The sequence below is a fragment of the Protomyctophum parallelum genome (genome assembly GCF_964188405.1).
Source record: "Protomyctophum parallelum genome assembly, chromosome: 9".
Classification (NCBI taxonomy): domain Eukaryota; kingdom Metazoa; phylum Chordata; class Actinopteri; order Myctophiformes; family Myctophidae; genus Protomyctophum; species Protomyctophum parallelum.
The window spans coordinates 30,445,586-30,460,684 of record NC_139706.1 but is presented as its reverse complement, the minus strand read 5'-3'; the positions used below and the strand labels follow the sequence as shown (position 1 = coordinate 30,460,684).

Below are 15,099 nucleotides of genomic sequence, written 5' to 3'. Positions count from 1 at the left end.
CCTTGCCAGGGTACATTTGCACATTGTTTTTGTTCACTTAAAGCCTATTTTATTGCCTATTTATTAAACCACCTTCAGGATACATTTTTGCATCTAATTTCTGTCTGAATTAAAAACTGAACTGCCGATTGTTTATAATGTTCAGATGCTGTGAGAAAACTATGGAAGTCATGAAGAACTCTCAAGAAGCTCTACTGACCATTGTAGAGGTACACAGTAAATTAATCGCAGTGTTAATTGAATACACAGTCATTCTCTCTCTCTCCCCATCTCCTCTCTTTCTCCCTCTATGCTTCCCCCTCTTTTTTTTACCATACTTTATCATACTACTACTGTATATCTGATAGGGATGCACCGATATGGAAATTCTTGGCCAATACCGATGTATAAAATAATACATACTGATACAGATATGTTTATTTCATTTTTGTTGTTTTTATTTCCCCTTTTGTGCCAGCAGGGAAACAAATACATCTTCAATAGAAAAAATAAATACAGTTTGGTAGGCTGCAGATAACCAACATAGCCAACCCAAAATGTATGCTTATCAAAAACAGATAAATATCGGTTAATGTCAGTCACTTGATACCGATAATTACGGATAACGGCAAATATCGGCCGATACATCGGTGCATCCCTAATATCAGACATTTGATGAGCGTGTGACTGTGTATGTAGGTTCTGCTGTACGACCCTCTGTTTGACTGGACCATGAGCCCTCTGAAGGCCTTCTACCTGCAGCAGCAGCATGACGAGCAGCAGGAACTCAATGCCACGCTCAACTCCACCATGGGAGGTGACGACATCGACAACCACCGCAAAGCTAGGTACCGTCATTCTCAGCGCGCGCGCTTGTGTGTGCACTGTGTGCTTGTGTGCATTTATCAAAAAACTATATTTGACCCCACTTGCAGAACCACAGTTGTAGAAACATGCACTCTGTCATGTGTCCTTACTGTCCTAGCTCTTCCAGCAGTGACAGCCAGAGCTTCAACAAGGTGGCAGAGCGGGTGCTGCTGCGGCTGCAGGAGAAGCTGAAGGGGGTGGAGGAGGGCACGGTGCTCAGCGTGGGGGGGACAGGTCAACCTGCTCATCCAACAGGCCATGGACCCCAACAACCTCAGCAGGCTGTTCCCCGGGTGGCAGGCCTGGGTGTAGATGCGTCGTTCCAAACCCTGCACAGCTTGTGCAAGGACGTGCTGTGATTGGCCGCGTGCACTTGTGCAAGGAGGCACTGTGATTGACCAGTAGCCACTTTGAGTGGCAGTCGGGGGGGGGGGGGGGGGGGGGGGGGGGGGAAGGCTCTTGCCAGAACATGATTTACCGTTATGTGTTATCGGGTCGAAACTGGAACGGCACAGAGTCACAGAGTCGGCTCAATGGAACTTCACAACGTTCAGCACGGCCACTCGCTCGCTTTATCTCGCTTCGCGGTGCCTCACGTTGCCCAAGTTCGCTTGAGATGGCAAGCCTCCATCGCAATCAAAAACTATACTTTATCGACCAAAAATAACTGTCCGTAGTTGTTGTAGGCTATGCACTTCCGCGTTGGCCACAGAAGCGGGGCGTGATTATAAGCACAAGCCCTGTAGGACTTAGAATGACGCAGTGTAGAGATACCCACAACCAAACTGCTGCTGATGAGAACCTGAGTGCCTTCGACCACCTGAGTCCACTATCTACAAGCTCACAACTTGAGCATATAGATCGGCTGCTTTTGGTGAATTTCTCCCCACAGAATATGGATGTTAGTGTTCAAACTAATGTTGAGAAGTTTGGCACTTACTTAAAAGGTTTGGTTGGTTGTACAGCAAATTCCCTGACTCAATGAAGCCCAGCCAAACGCCATGAGGATGTGAGGAAGCGCTCTGACCACTCCGTTGCGTTGTACAAATAAACGGTTGAGTCTTTTAATGCGACCCTCCATGTTAGGATTTATTAAAATGTAATGTGGCCATTTTGGTTGTTTGTGTTTTCAAACAAATAACAGAATTTATTTGATTTTATATTTTGGTTAATAATACGGAAAGGCCCTTTTTCTAAATGTTTGAAGTTTCAACAGCAGCAAAAAGAGCTGCAGCAGTTTTATCTTTTGGCGCAGCAATGTTTTGAGAAAATGCACTCACTGTCCCTCAGTATACAGCACATACTGTATGCTTTCATGTAGAGTTTTAACGGGGTACGAAGCCAAATGCTGTTGGCTGTTTAAATGAAAATACTGGTATGCACTTTTCACTGATTATCCAATTTCATAACAGTATAGTAATGATACTGTAAGCAGTTATCAGCTAATGGTAATTACAGCATTGTAATGTGAATTTGACTGTCAATCCTCAATAGACTATATTCACGTGATGGCCATGTTGTGATTTTGCATTGATAAAGCGGGGTGGCAACGAGGTGGAATTTAACTAATTAAAGGTCAAGATGGCCGCTGTGTGAATATGGTCTATAAGCAATAAGATCTAAAAAAATATATATATATTGAAGAAACAAGCATTGTTCAGGAAACTTTTACTACTTTTACCCTCTCTTGTACAATAGTTGTAAAATAATAGTAATGAAGTAATTCAAGTCACTGTATAATGAAAAATGTTCCTGTACATTTTGTGTTGAATTGTTTAAAAAAATGTTTTTTGGTAATAAAGTGGAAATAAGGTTTCAATTTAGTTTTCATTTGTCATGGTTAATGTGTTTCTAATTTTGAAGGAGTTACATTTTAACTGACATTGTAACTATTCTTATTCCAGATATATCCCAATTTAGTGATACTGGTTTCTTTATTTTGCTCTATGTTAAGTGAAGTCACCCATTGACTAAATGACTAACATATTGTGCATTAGTCATGCAAAATTGTGGCCTTTCTTGTGCCATGTATCTGAACCAACAATACCTATGTTGACGCTGTCGAGATAACCCCCCCCCTACCCCCTGCTCGGTAAAATTCCCACCATTCTAAATGATGTGTGCTCTCTGAAGTTTGCCGCCCCCTTTATTTATATTAGAACAGATTCGACAAAGTGATGACATAATTCAGGATTGGCCATTCGGTCTGCTCAGAATGCCAGTGGAGCACAATGTGGAATTTTCTTTTTTTAATATAAAAACAATTTAAATAACTGTAAAGAGATAATTTTCATCAAGGATATCAACATTTATGAGATTAATCTTAGCTAAAGATTAATCATTTCAAGAGGATTTTCTTCTTTTTTTTTTTACTTACCAGGTATACTTTTAACTGGAAATGACTGCAAATCCGGTAAGCACACTTCAATGTCATTTGATGTACAGTAGTTGATGTGACTGATTGTTGGCGAAAGCCATGAATCCCCATGTTGCTATAAACAAGTCTGTGTGTGTGTGTGTGTGTGTGTGTGTGTGTGTGTGTACAGTGTCTGTCCCTGGCTGGGTCTGTCCGAGCACGAAAATAGCGTTTTGACCAAGTGTCACTGTTGCGCAGCCTAACACACACACACATTAATATATGATGATTTTGGGTGTGACATTACAGCGACAGTACAATACAGTAGAGGGACCCCTGGGGACCCTGCACACGGTAACTGTCATTTCGCAACCGGCACCCTGGGCGCGTTCCTGTGGGTCTGGAAGTTCCGGGGACCCCCACACGGAGTTGCACCACTTACTTTACACTGGTGTGATTTTAATTTTTTATATTGTTGAGAATTTGTGTTCTGTCCCCACTTTCATTCCATATTTACGTGTATCTGTCAACAGTACCTGGACTCAGATCTTTTTTTCATCAAAGGGAGGCTTCAGGATATTGAGGGGAGATGCCCTCAGCCCCAGTATGTTCACCAGCTGGCCCTGGACCCTGGTCCCATGCCTCCCCCTGAAATCACAGACTCCATCCCTGAGGGCAAAGGTACAGTAGTCCACACTTTTGCCCTGATATACAGTTAATGTACTGTACTGTAGGGCTGCTATGCATTCTAATTAGGCCTACTGTAATAAACTTGAGCCAGTCAGAAGATTATATTCAGTCATCATTTATTGCATTGTGATTTGTACTGTATGTACTATACACTAATCTGAGGAAGAGCAAGCTATATTGTCTATTGTGCACTCTCTATTTGTGTAACTGCACTGTACTGTATGTAATGTTTTTACCTCCCTCCAAAATGAGATGCATCTCAAGGGGCTATCCTTTCAATAAATTCTGAGCCTATTTAAAAATAGCAGATGTACAAGCTCACAGCGTTCGAGCCGCACTGCAAGCTTCTACCATACATCTGCTATTTCTGAACATTGTTGAAAGATTGCACCCGTGTGAACCGAGTGGTGCAACTCCCCTCTCCCCCCCTCCTCTCTCTCTCTCTCTCTCTCTCTCTCTCTCTCTCTCTCTCTCTCTCTCTCTCTCTCATTAGCAGGCAACATTCCAGCACTGTCTCTCTCTCTCTGTTTCTGGCACAACAGCACCCCCTACTGGTACTCATACTGGTGCTCATTAATGTCACATAGGTAACCACACATAGGTGAACACTGAACACAGACATTGCTGTTCCTTGGAGTGGTTGCACCACTCAAATAGGTGAACACAGACATTGCTGTTCCTTGGAGTGGTTGCACCACTCAAATAGGTGAACACAGACATTGCTGTTCCTTGGAGTGGTTGCACCACTCAAAAATTGTGAGAATGACTGATTGTAGAATCAGCATTTTTATCACACGGTTAAATCGACTAAAAGGGGAGAATCAAGTATGTTTCCCCTCGATTACTTTGCAGATTTTGGAGTCAGAGACCGTTCTAATCACAATGTTGTGGATCTTAGGTAGAAGACAGAAGTGCATCAAATACACTGTGGCTGCTGTAATCAGCCTCCTCCTCCTCCTGCTGGTGGCTGGAGTACTCCTTGGCTATTACTGTAAGTACAGCAATTAACTCGTTTTTATTTGATAGGATCAATAGAATTAAAGGGATTGTGACATTAAAAAAAAGGTTTTGGAATATTTCTTATTTTTTTTAGGTTTTCTAATCTCAATTGCACCCAAAAAACATGAACTTTTAACATTCAGTAGATTTTCTGTGATCTGGGGTTTTCTGGCTCAAACAGGTGCTCTGATTTGCCGGCAGTAAGTGATGTAAGACCCTGCAAATCCCATATGTCAATGGGATTTGCCAGCAGATGTCACTGTTTTCACTGTTTGCCTGTTTTCATTGTAGCCTTCCAAGGCTTCCAAACCCCAAAGAAAACTTCAGACCACAGAAAATCCACTGAATGTTCAAAGTTCAGGTTTTTTGGGTGTAATTGAGGTCATAAAACCTAAAATAAAAAATAAATGAAAATGAATGTCATAAAACCTTTAATTTCTGAATTATATTTTGTTGCTTTTTCCCCCAATAGACTGACCAGATGGGTTAGTTTGTGAAGTCAAGGAGACACAATGCTCTTTGTCCCTCTTGTCTTCTAGTATCGTCAAGATGTGTCCACGGGATGTCATGTGGTGATGAGGTCTGTGTGTGGGAGTCAGACTGGTGTAACGGGGTCAAGGATTGTCCAGGAGGTCAGGACGAGGCTAGCTGCTGTGAGGGTCACACTACTCCATAAATATCCATACATTCTTTCCTCACTTTTCAACTCATGAATCAGTTCATATTTATCTGGCACTTTGTCTACCACTTTCCTGTGGTAATAAAGTAAACTCACTCCAATTTTCTGCTGTAGTCTGAAGACTCAGAAGCACTCCTCTCTCATTGTATCCCTTCTTATCCCAAGGTTATCGATGGATGATAGTTTACTATGAAGACAATACTGTATGTTGGTTAATTGTTTACATTTTTGTCATTTAGATTTGTTTTATCTTGACAACAAATAATGAATGTTATTTGGATAAGGTTCAATGTTTACCTGGTGTCCTAGTTTATTTGAGGCACTGTTGCTCTCTTTGCGCTGTACTTATGTGACTGTTTGCCCTATTGTTCATGCCATGGTTCATGGATTCCAGGGTGCATGCTTGCTATGCTTACTCTGATCTTGCACTTGTAAGTCGCTCTGGTTACTGGTAAATATATAAAGAATGTAATTCAAGGAGCTGCACGTACAGTAGTTGAGCTTGAATGAATAGATGTCAGTTGTCCAGTTAGTCCAACAGTAAGAATATGAAATGGTAGCCTAAAGGCCATAGTGTTTTGTTCGGGCAGACCTGTTAAAAAATATGTTTTGATAAACCCTCACGGGCTCACATAGTTCTTGAACATGCTTGAGAGTTGAGAGTTGTCTTAATGACTTACATAAAATCTATTAAGTATACTTTGACTGAAAGCAAATTTTATCTAAGGCTGAGTTATGGTCTGTCCTACCTCAAACAAAATGTCCCATTTTTCTTTGTGTTTGCATTTAGTGAGATTGTATGGCTCCAGTTTCCTCCTCCAGATCTACTCTTCACAAAGTAGATCCTGGAAGCCTGTGTGTTCATCTGGTTGGACAGATCAGCAAGGGAAAGCAAGTTGCCAGAACATTGGATATAGCAAGTAAGACATAGATTTTTACTTAGCATTGTAAATTAATTGTAATACAATTCAAATGAATTACTTGTACATCACTACAGTTTGCTAATATTACTAATATAATCATCTAAGAATGTAAGATTATTCTGTTCCGCACGCTTCATTTTCTCTGGATCTTGAGTGTTACAGTAGCTATACTGTATATTAAATGTGTTTATTTTATTTACATATCAATAAATGGAGTCATAAAATGTATGTTTTTACTCATGTAATCATTTTGGGAGCTCTTTGGGGGATACATTTGACACCCCTGGCCTAACTGCTCTCCATGAGCTGGTTGGTGCCTTTCATTGGTTTCCACCACGGTGTGAATGTGTGTGTGAAATTTTATCACATTCATACGCTTTGGATAAAGGTACTACTGTAAATGCCCCTTACTGTAGGTTGACAGCATATGTGCATAATAGATTAGTGAGTATGAACAAAGCAATATTGACTTTTAGTTGATTGTCTTTGATTGTAGCGACAAATACAAGTCTCTAAAATCTAAGGAATGGGATTGGGAGGACACTCACAACCTGTGAGTCACATAAAAAGGCACCAGTTGTCATTCCTCCCAAGAGCATACAAGTTTTACCAGAAGTAATAGAAACGTTTTTTATTGTTGTGTTTTGATGGTCGATCCTCTACTTGAATTGTAAGAAACATCATAATTCATACTGTTATGCAATGATGTTTTCTAATAAACTTGAAACTTGACAGGGACACATATTTTACATCGGGCCAAGAGCAGGCTGCCAATAGTAATGGATTTGTATTGGTAAAACCTGAGTTCAGCCTGGACACACCCATACTGCAACAACTTGACCACAGGTTTGTGAACTGGCCTCCCAGCTTGTAGATCTATTTTTGGCAAATATGTTCCTCCTCCCAGAATAAGGATCCTAGGGTTCAAGTGATTAAAAAACAACAGTATTTAGATCAAACTTAAACCAACATTCATTTAACATCAACTTTGTTTGCCATCCCCAGCAATACTTGTCCAGACAACAACGTGGTGACATTGCGTTGCATTGGTATGTCACAATCAATGTCTTTTCAAAACCTTTTATTGCAATGCCCAACTGTTGATTTTCATTAGGGCTGTATTGCAACTACGGATTCTTTCTTAGCGATTATTCTATCTTTTATTGAGAAGTAAAAGTATCCAATGCAGAAATAAAGTAAAAGCGCGTCCATCCACCCTAACGTCAGTGTTGTGTTCAGATTGTGGGACTAGGGTACGCTCAGAGAGAATCATCTCTAACGTCAGTGTTGTGTTCAGATTGTGGGACTAGGTACGCTCAGAGAGAATCATCTCTAACGTCAGTGTTGTGTTCAGATTGTGGGACTAGGGTACGCTCAGAGAGAATCATCTCTAACGTCAGTGTTGTGTTCAGATTGTGGGACTAGGGTACGCTCAGAGAGAATCATCTCTAACGTCAGTGTTGTCTTCAGATTGTGGGACTAGGGTACGCTCAGAGAAAGTCATCGGAGGCCAAGCTGCTGTCCAGGGGGCGTGGCCGTGGCAGGTCAGCCTGCGTGTCGAGGGCTCACACGTCTGTGGAGGTTCCATCATCAGCCCCTCATGGATCGTCACTGCAGCACACTGTGTGGTTGGGTGAGTCTGACTGATCTCACCACACAATGCCACTGGGATGATGGATGCTGTTTCACACAGTAGGACAATATAATATCCTCTAGTTAATGTTAACTTACACATTTCCCCCTAGGATGACCAATCCTGAAGACTGGAGGGTCTATGCAGGAATAGTAGATGAGCTAGGTACTGTCTTCAGTCCCAGTCGCTCAGTCAGCTCCATCGTGGTCCATGAGGGTTTTGACAGCCTTACTATGAGGAATGACATTGCCCTGATGAGGCTCTCCAACCCATTAGACCTTACATGTAGGTATTGTAGGGCATAGCAGTGGGCGTGGTTTTCTGGTTCCACTGAAAAAAAACGCCCATTCATTTTTCACATAGAGATTTACAAAAAGATTGATATCTATTATTTTATTTAACAGCTAATGCTGTCGTCCTTATGTTTGTGTAGCGTCTATAGATATGAGACCTGTCTGCTTGCCCAATGTTGGACTAAACATCACGGTTCCCCAGAAGTGCTGGATATCAGGGTTTGGCAGGACAGTCAATGGAGGTAAACCCATCATATTTCATTTATTTTGGTTACAAACTGAGGTTATCATAGTGCCGTGAGCATGTAATTAATTTAATTTCAATTCAAACAACTGAATCAATCCCACTCGGGGCTGTCTCACTTCACATGCTGTGCTGCTCCAAGTTGAATACCACTTCACCAAGTTTGTCAAATATATTCCATTCCCTCACAGGTAATGCCTCCCCGGACCTGAGGGAAGCTGAGGTGTCCCTGATAGACAGCACTGTTTGTAACAGCTCCATGTCTTACAACGGCAGGATCACCCAGGACATGATCTGTGCAGGAGAAATGGAGGGGGGAGTGGATTCCTGCCAGGTAAGACACATCACAGAAGGGGCATCTGGGTGGCACATAGGCAAAGTTCCTGCACACCACGCACTGACAAAGACTAGTGGTTTGGCATCCTCTGGTGGCCCCTGGCTTGGCTCCAATGAAAACTAGGGGTTACGTATGTAACCAAAGTTCTATGACAGCGAGCAAGACTGCTCACTATGGGAGTTTGCGCCCCCTGGCGTAAACACAGAAGCATTTATATAAACTCACAGACCTTTGGCTGGGACTTTAGACGTGATGACGTTGAAACCCCGCCCGCCGGGGTACAGTATAACTGTGCATCAACGCCTACGTCTTCATTCGATAACAATTGTTCTCTTCTCAAGCAATCAAGAAGGGAATCTCGGTGAGCAGTCTTGCTCGCTGTTATAGAACTTTGGTTACATACGTAACCCCTAGTTCTAATAATCAGCTTCGCAAAACTGCTCACTATGGGAGACTTCATTAACTCCCTTATTGTCATCACGAAGTCTGGACCCCTAGGGCCCGTACCTTTATCTGTGAGCAAAGGACCACAGTACGTCCCTCAACAGGACTACTGCACCCCATTGGGAAGGCCAATCAGACCCAAGTCTGCCATATGTGCCTAAGAGGGGCCGACAGAACAACCGTCTTAATGCCCTGGAGAAAACCAACGTCCCCCGCGGGGAACTAAGTCTCTCCACTAACTGGAGGCCACGCCCAGGACCGCATGCGCCACTGGCGCTGCTGTCACATCCAGTCTATAGAAGGTGGCAAAGGTGGAAGACGATGCCCAACTTGCAGCGGAACAAACATCCTGAACAGAGACCCCCCTACAGAGGGCCCAGGACGATGCCATACCCCTCGTGGAATGTACCTTCAACCCTACGGGAGGCACCATATCCCTACCAGAGTAGGCCCGCTCTATAGCCTCCACGATCCACTGGGAAAGCCTAATCTTTGAGATAGGCAGTCCCACAGTCTTGTGGAGACAAACAGTTGTGTAGTCTTCCTCGTCACCTCAGTCCTGTCCAAATACAACCTCAATGCCCTCACCGGACAGAGGTTATGCCTCCTCTTATCCTCCTCAGAGGCAAAGGGGGGCGGACAGAACGCCGCCAAGTCCATCGGAACCGGGGTAGCTAGGCGGTTCTTAGCAGGAGGTTCTTTATTAAGAAAAGTGGTGGCACAGAAAACACTGGAGAGACATTCATTTTCGAAAAACAAGTCCTCTTCCTGTCTACACCAAGAGCGTTCGGCATGAGGCCCATGGCCACTATGCTGCGCTTCAGAGAAACTCGGGGAAGGGTGGGGGAGACAGTGTCCGATGTCTCCCCGTGGGGCAGGTCCGGTTATTTCGCCTTCCCGCCAGGTGGCCCTCCTTTCCTGGCCCCTTTGCGGGGGGCGCCGGCCGGAGAAGCCGAGGGGCGCCTGGGCCTGTCGGCCTTCTTGCGGTTGCGAGGTGGGCGGGAAGATGAGGACGCCGCTGACGGAGCCCTCTGAGCGTCGGGGACCTTGAAGGTGCTCCTCCTGGACCTGGAACGATCGTCCCTGTCCTTGGTGCGCTCGTAGGTCGGCCTGTAGGGTTGAGCCTGCTTGGGCCGTGCTCCAGACGCCGGGAGACAGGCGCCGATGACGTGTCAGTCTTCGTTTGTCCGTCGCGGGAGCGCATCTCCTCGATCATGGACGCGAAGAGTGTCGAAGCGGAGACTTTTTGTTTCAATGGATTGCGTCCCACTTTAGGGGACAGCTCCAGCCACCTGGCCCTGTCGAGGACCAGAATTCTCGCCATGGTTCCGCCCACCATCTCCGCCTGGGCCTGAGTGAGACGGAGGAGCTCAAGGTGCAGGCGTCTCAACTCAGCCATGTGTTCGGGGGTAGGCTCGTCACCCGCCTCTAGCAGGACATGAGACGCTGACCCTTGCAGAAGGGTCGTGGCGTTCAGTGCTCTGGCCGCAGTTGAGGCGCACTTGTAGGCAGCCTTATTAATTTTGGAGTCGTCCTTGTCCGCAGGCAAGGAGAAGTCCGGGTCCCCGTGGAAAATGTTGGGGTTGATACCCATGAGCCAGCCGGCGAAGGACTTGTCCATTGGAGGCATGGCCTCGAGGCCCGCCTGCCGTTGTCCCGCGCAGTCCAGCAGCTTCATGCCTCCGCTCAGGGAGGTGGAAGCTGAGTAAGGCCGTCCCCAGGACACCATGAGGGATTTCAGGAACCCGTCATCGAGGGGGATCTCAGCCTTGGTCTGGGACTTCACTGGGTTGCCCTGAATCGTCTTGCGAAACTGTTCGCATAGGGTGTCTTTAGCGACCGGAGGTTCAAGACTGGCCGGCCAGACCAGACCACAGCGGACTGTGGCCTTCTTGAACAGATCGACTATGTCAGTGTTGTCATAGTGGAGCTGCGGTTCAGCTGGAGCAGCTGGAGCCGTTGGAGCTGCAGCGGTGCCGGCCGGTGCAACTTCAGCAGCATCTGGTGCTGCAATGGGGGCGGCGACGACGGCCGCTTGAGCGGCCTTGACGACTGGAGGCGGCTCTGCCACCTCGGCGTCGCTCTCGTTGCTGCTCTCTTCATCACCTCCTCCTCGTCAGAGGTGTAGGAGGATGCTGAGTCCTGAGATGAGGACTCCCCGGAGTCCATCTCAGCGTCGTCCTCTCTGGGAGCCTGCACCAAGCCTGCGTTGTCATCCGCAAGAATGACAACGTCAGGGGCGTCGGGGAGTGTAGTGTCCATGTCAGCGGACCACTGCCTGGCTCCTTGTTTCAGAGCGGTGTTGTAGGCCCTCTGTGCAATAGATGTTGCAATGGCGTGGGCCGCCTCCTCAGGAGTGGCCCCACGCTTTCTATCTGCATCGTAGGCCTCCTGTGCTGCAGCCCGGGCTGCCTCACCGGGGGTCGGGGCTCCGATGAAGAGGCTTGGAGAGTAGCGGTTAGGGTCAGCTGCCTCCCTGGAGGCTTCCTGACGCTGGGCCTCGTCCTCTCTCCCCCGTACGTGGGCGTCCCGCTGGGTCCGATATGCCCTGTGGGCGCGCTTCAGTCTGCTACGCTTCAGCATGTCGGAGAAGGCAAAGCAATGTGGGCATCGCTCTGGGTTCTCCACCGCCTCCACAGCATGGCCATAACCCAGGCAGTAGAGACACTCGTCGTGCTTGTCGTCATGGGCGAGCAGGCCCCTGCATGATTTGCAGGCCCTCTGCAGGCTCTGGCTGTCAGTGTCCGCTAGGGCGCGACGGCGTCGATGACGGGCCTTGGTCGGGGACTCAGACATCTTATAAAGCTAAGATGCACGTGGAAGCAACAAACAAGGCAAGAAGGGGCCGAGTTAGTAGGCAGCCACGTTTAAGTGGAAGCTAGGACAGAGCTATCACTAGCTTGAGGCCAACGAAAGTTTGTGTGGAAGCAAAAACTGGCTGTTGCTAGCCGCGTTACAGACCGTCACACAGGTAATTTAAGAAGCCAGCTAGGGCCGTGGGCCACAACACAAAGCTAAATTACCACTAAGTTAGTATTAACTCAGTAAGAAAGCGGACTTACTGTCTTTCTTCTTCTCGAAGCCTCTGGGAAAAGTAGTTTCTGCGGTACCGAGAAGGCTTCTCGTCCTTTGTGGAAATAAATCAGATACTAATCCGTAAGGGAGACTTTGTTTGCGCTGTGTTCACACATGAGAAGAAACAATCGAATGAAGACGTAGGCGTTGATGCACAGTTATACTGTACCCCGGCGGGCGGGGTTTCAACGTCATCACGTCTAAAGTCCCAGCCAAAGGTCTGTGAGTTTATATAAATGCTTCTGTGTTTACGCCAGGGGGCGCAAACTCCCATAGTGAGCAGTCTTGCGAAGCTGATTATTAGAACAATTGTCCATGTTAGGAGGATGCTGGAATGGCAGGGGGATCTCAGTCACTACGCTAGAGACTCCTACAGGTTGGTCGGGGAGCAAGGAGGAGAACCAGGTCGGATAGTATTTCTCCACATGCGTTAGGCAGATTTTGTGAGAACCAGGTCTACGAAGACAAAATAATCTTGGGGAAAAAAGTGAAATAACTTTGAAACGTTTTAACCGCACAAATCTGGAATGGGGGTCCCTGGCACAAAATACGTGGACAATTACACATTCAATCATTTGGGGATCCTTGACATGAGAATGTTTGAGAAACACTGGTTTAAAGGACAACTCAAGGGTTTAATTATTAGTTTGTAATGATAATAATGTGTGTGTGTGTGTGTGTGTGTGTGTGTGTGTGTGTGTGGGTCAATAACTAATGAACAGAACTTATGTCATTTTCAGAGAGACAGCGGTGGGCCTTTGGTGTCAGAGACGGATGGCGTATGGTGGCTGTTAGGGGACACTAGCTGGGGAGAGCAATGTGCTCAGAGAAACAAACCAGGGGTCTATGGCAATGTGACCTATTTTCTGGGTTGGATTTCCCATCAGATGCAGGTGAGAGGTCATAGTCAGTGTGCTAGTATGAAAGTCTAGACTCTAGACCTAACTTTATGACATGTCAATGAAGCAAAGCTGCGTATTGATTGAATTTTTTATTTCACAGTATGTAGAATGGGTACATTTCAAACGAAAGCACAGGTCACTAAAAAAAACTGTGACTCGAGTCTGGACACACCATGACTAAGCACTCACACTTGAGCCACGGCCCAGGCCATGTCTTTTTTTTTTTTTTTTGTCAGACAGCCAGCAATGGGTAGAACAATCCCAAACAATCCGCAATCTGCATTCAAAGATTTTCCTAGAAGCTTTGTCATTGATCGATTTGCCTGTCTACTTCCTGATTGGTTAGTCATTGCAACCAGGGTTCTTTTTCCGACCAATGACAAAGCTTCTAGGAACATCTTTGAATGCAGATTGCGGCCCCTAGGTGTGTCACAGAGACTACATTTTTTGGGAGCATCCTACCTATTGCTGGCTGTCTTAATACCAAAAAAAAAAAGAAAGTATTTAGAAAGGTACATGGCTATCTTGGTGGTAGCGAATCTTGTAGACCAGACCCATTACAAGATGCTGTACTCTGTCGTCAACCCAAAGCCATTCCAGCCTATCAAAGTGGGCAGGGGTGAGGTGCGTTCGGGGAGTGAGGCCAAGTAGTAGCCTGACCAGTTTGTTTTGGGAAGTCTGGAGCCTTGTTTTTAGGGCCTTTGAGGTGCTGTGGTACCAGGAGGTGCATGCCACAGACTAGTATTTGCCAGCATCCACCTCGTGTTTGATGTGATCGCTCAAATAGAGGAGGCATGTGTCAGTGGAGTCTGGAGTGGGATGTTCTGAAGCCAGATTGGAATTCGTACATTAGTTTTTTTGTGGCAAGATACTTTTCAATCTGTTCATAGACTTAGATTTTTAGATCTTTTTTTCAAGATGGAGCTAAGAATAGAAATAGGGCGGTAGTTGCTGGGGTCTAATTTGCTACCTATCTTGTGCAGGGGGGTTACTTTTGCAACTTTGAAGTCTTGGGGGACCTGTCCCTGTTTAATGGAGAGGTTTATTATGTGGGTGATGATTGGAGCTATAGAGATGGCTGAGTCTCTGAGAAATTTGTATTGTTGCTTATATAATTTATAAAACATGATCATCTCATCAATTTCCAAATATCAGATTTGACTGATTAAACTTACTAAACTATACACCACACCGCTTACTTGTGTTGTCGTTTTCCATATACAGAGGACTGCTGCTTGCAGACTAAAGTGAAGTACTCTCCCCCAGGACTTCAGAACATATAGTTCTTACATTTTATACTGTATATTGATTACCTAGAAGATAAATAATGCTACTCCTAGATACATAGAATTATCTTTACATCCATTATTTGTATAAAATATTTGACTAATCCTGATTCCTTTTTTATTTACAGAAATATCAAGACGAATAAGTATCAAAAGAAAGGCCAAACGTGATTTGTCAAGTTCATTTTTATAGTTTAACTTTTTTTGTTGGCTGTGTACAAAGTCTAGTGACACTACCTTAATTTATTTGCTAGATTACATCTTATGAATTCTGATGCTCAGTTTTTATTTTATCATTAGCAAACATGCTAATGATGTACATTAGACTCACTATCTGGCTTTGTTGTATATATTGTAAGGAAAAAATGAAGGCGAGAACATGAACTTTTTTG

General features: G+C 45.2%; 3 protein-coding genes across 3 annotated transcripts in view; 2 read left to right on the top strand and 1 right to left on the bottom strand.

Annotated features, from left to right (window-relative positions):
- atm (ATM serine/threonine kinase) overlaps positions 1–2,647 on the top strand; it is a 44,499-nt gene extending 41,852 nt beyond the window's left edge. Inside the window, 4 exon segments of the mRNA XM_083773965.1 lie at positions 146–209; positions 679–827; positions 965–1,070; positions 1,072–2,647. Coding sequence (XP_083630091.1) covers positions 146–209; positions 679–827; positions 965–1,070; positions 1,072–1,158 — 406 coding nt within the window. The 3' untranslated portion in view covers positions 1,159–2,647.
- npat (nuclear protein, ataxia-telangiectasia locus) overlaps positions 1–15,099 on the bottom strand; it is a 231,620-nt gene that overhangs the window by 77,893 nt on the left and 138,628 nt on the right. The gene's annotated exons all lie outside the window — the stretch shown is intronic.
- Positions 4,775–15,018, top strand: LOC310864523 (transmembrane protease serine 2-like; the record flags this gene model as incomplete). The annotated part of the gene is made up of 10 exons (XM_083773211.1): positions 4,775–4,883; positions 5,431–5,544; positions 6,361–6,490; positions 7,229–7,339; positions 7,499–7,542; positions 7,964–8,126; positions 8,239–8,411; positions 8,855–8,997; positions 13,260–13,412; positions 14,836–15,018. The coding sequence occupies 10 exons, from the start codon at positions 4,775–4,777 to the stop codon at positions 14,851–14,853; spliced, it is 1,158 nt and encodes a 385-aa protein (XP_083629337.1). The 3' UTR covers positions 14,854–15,018.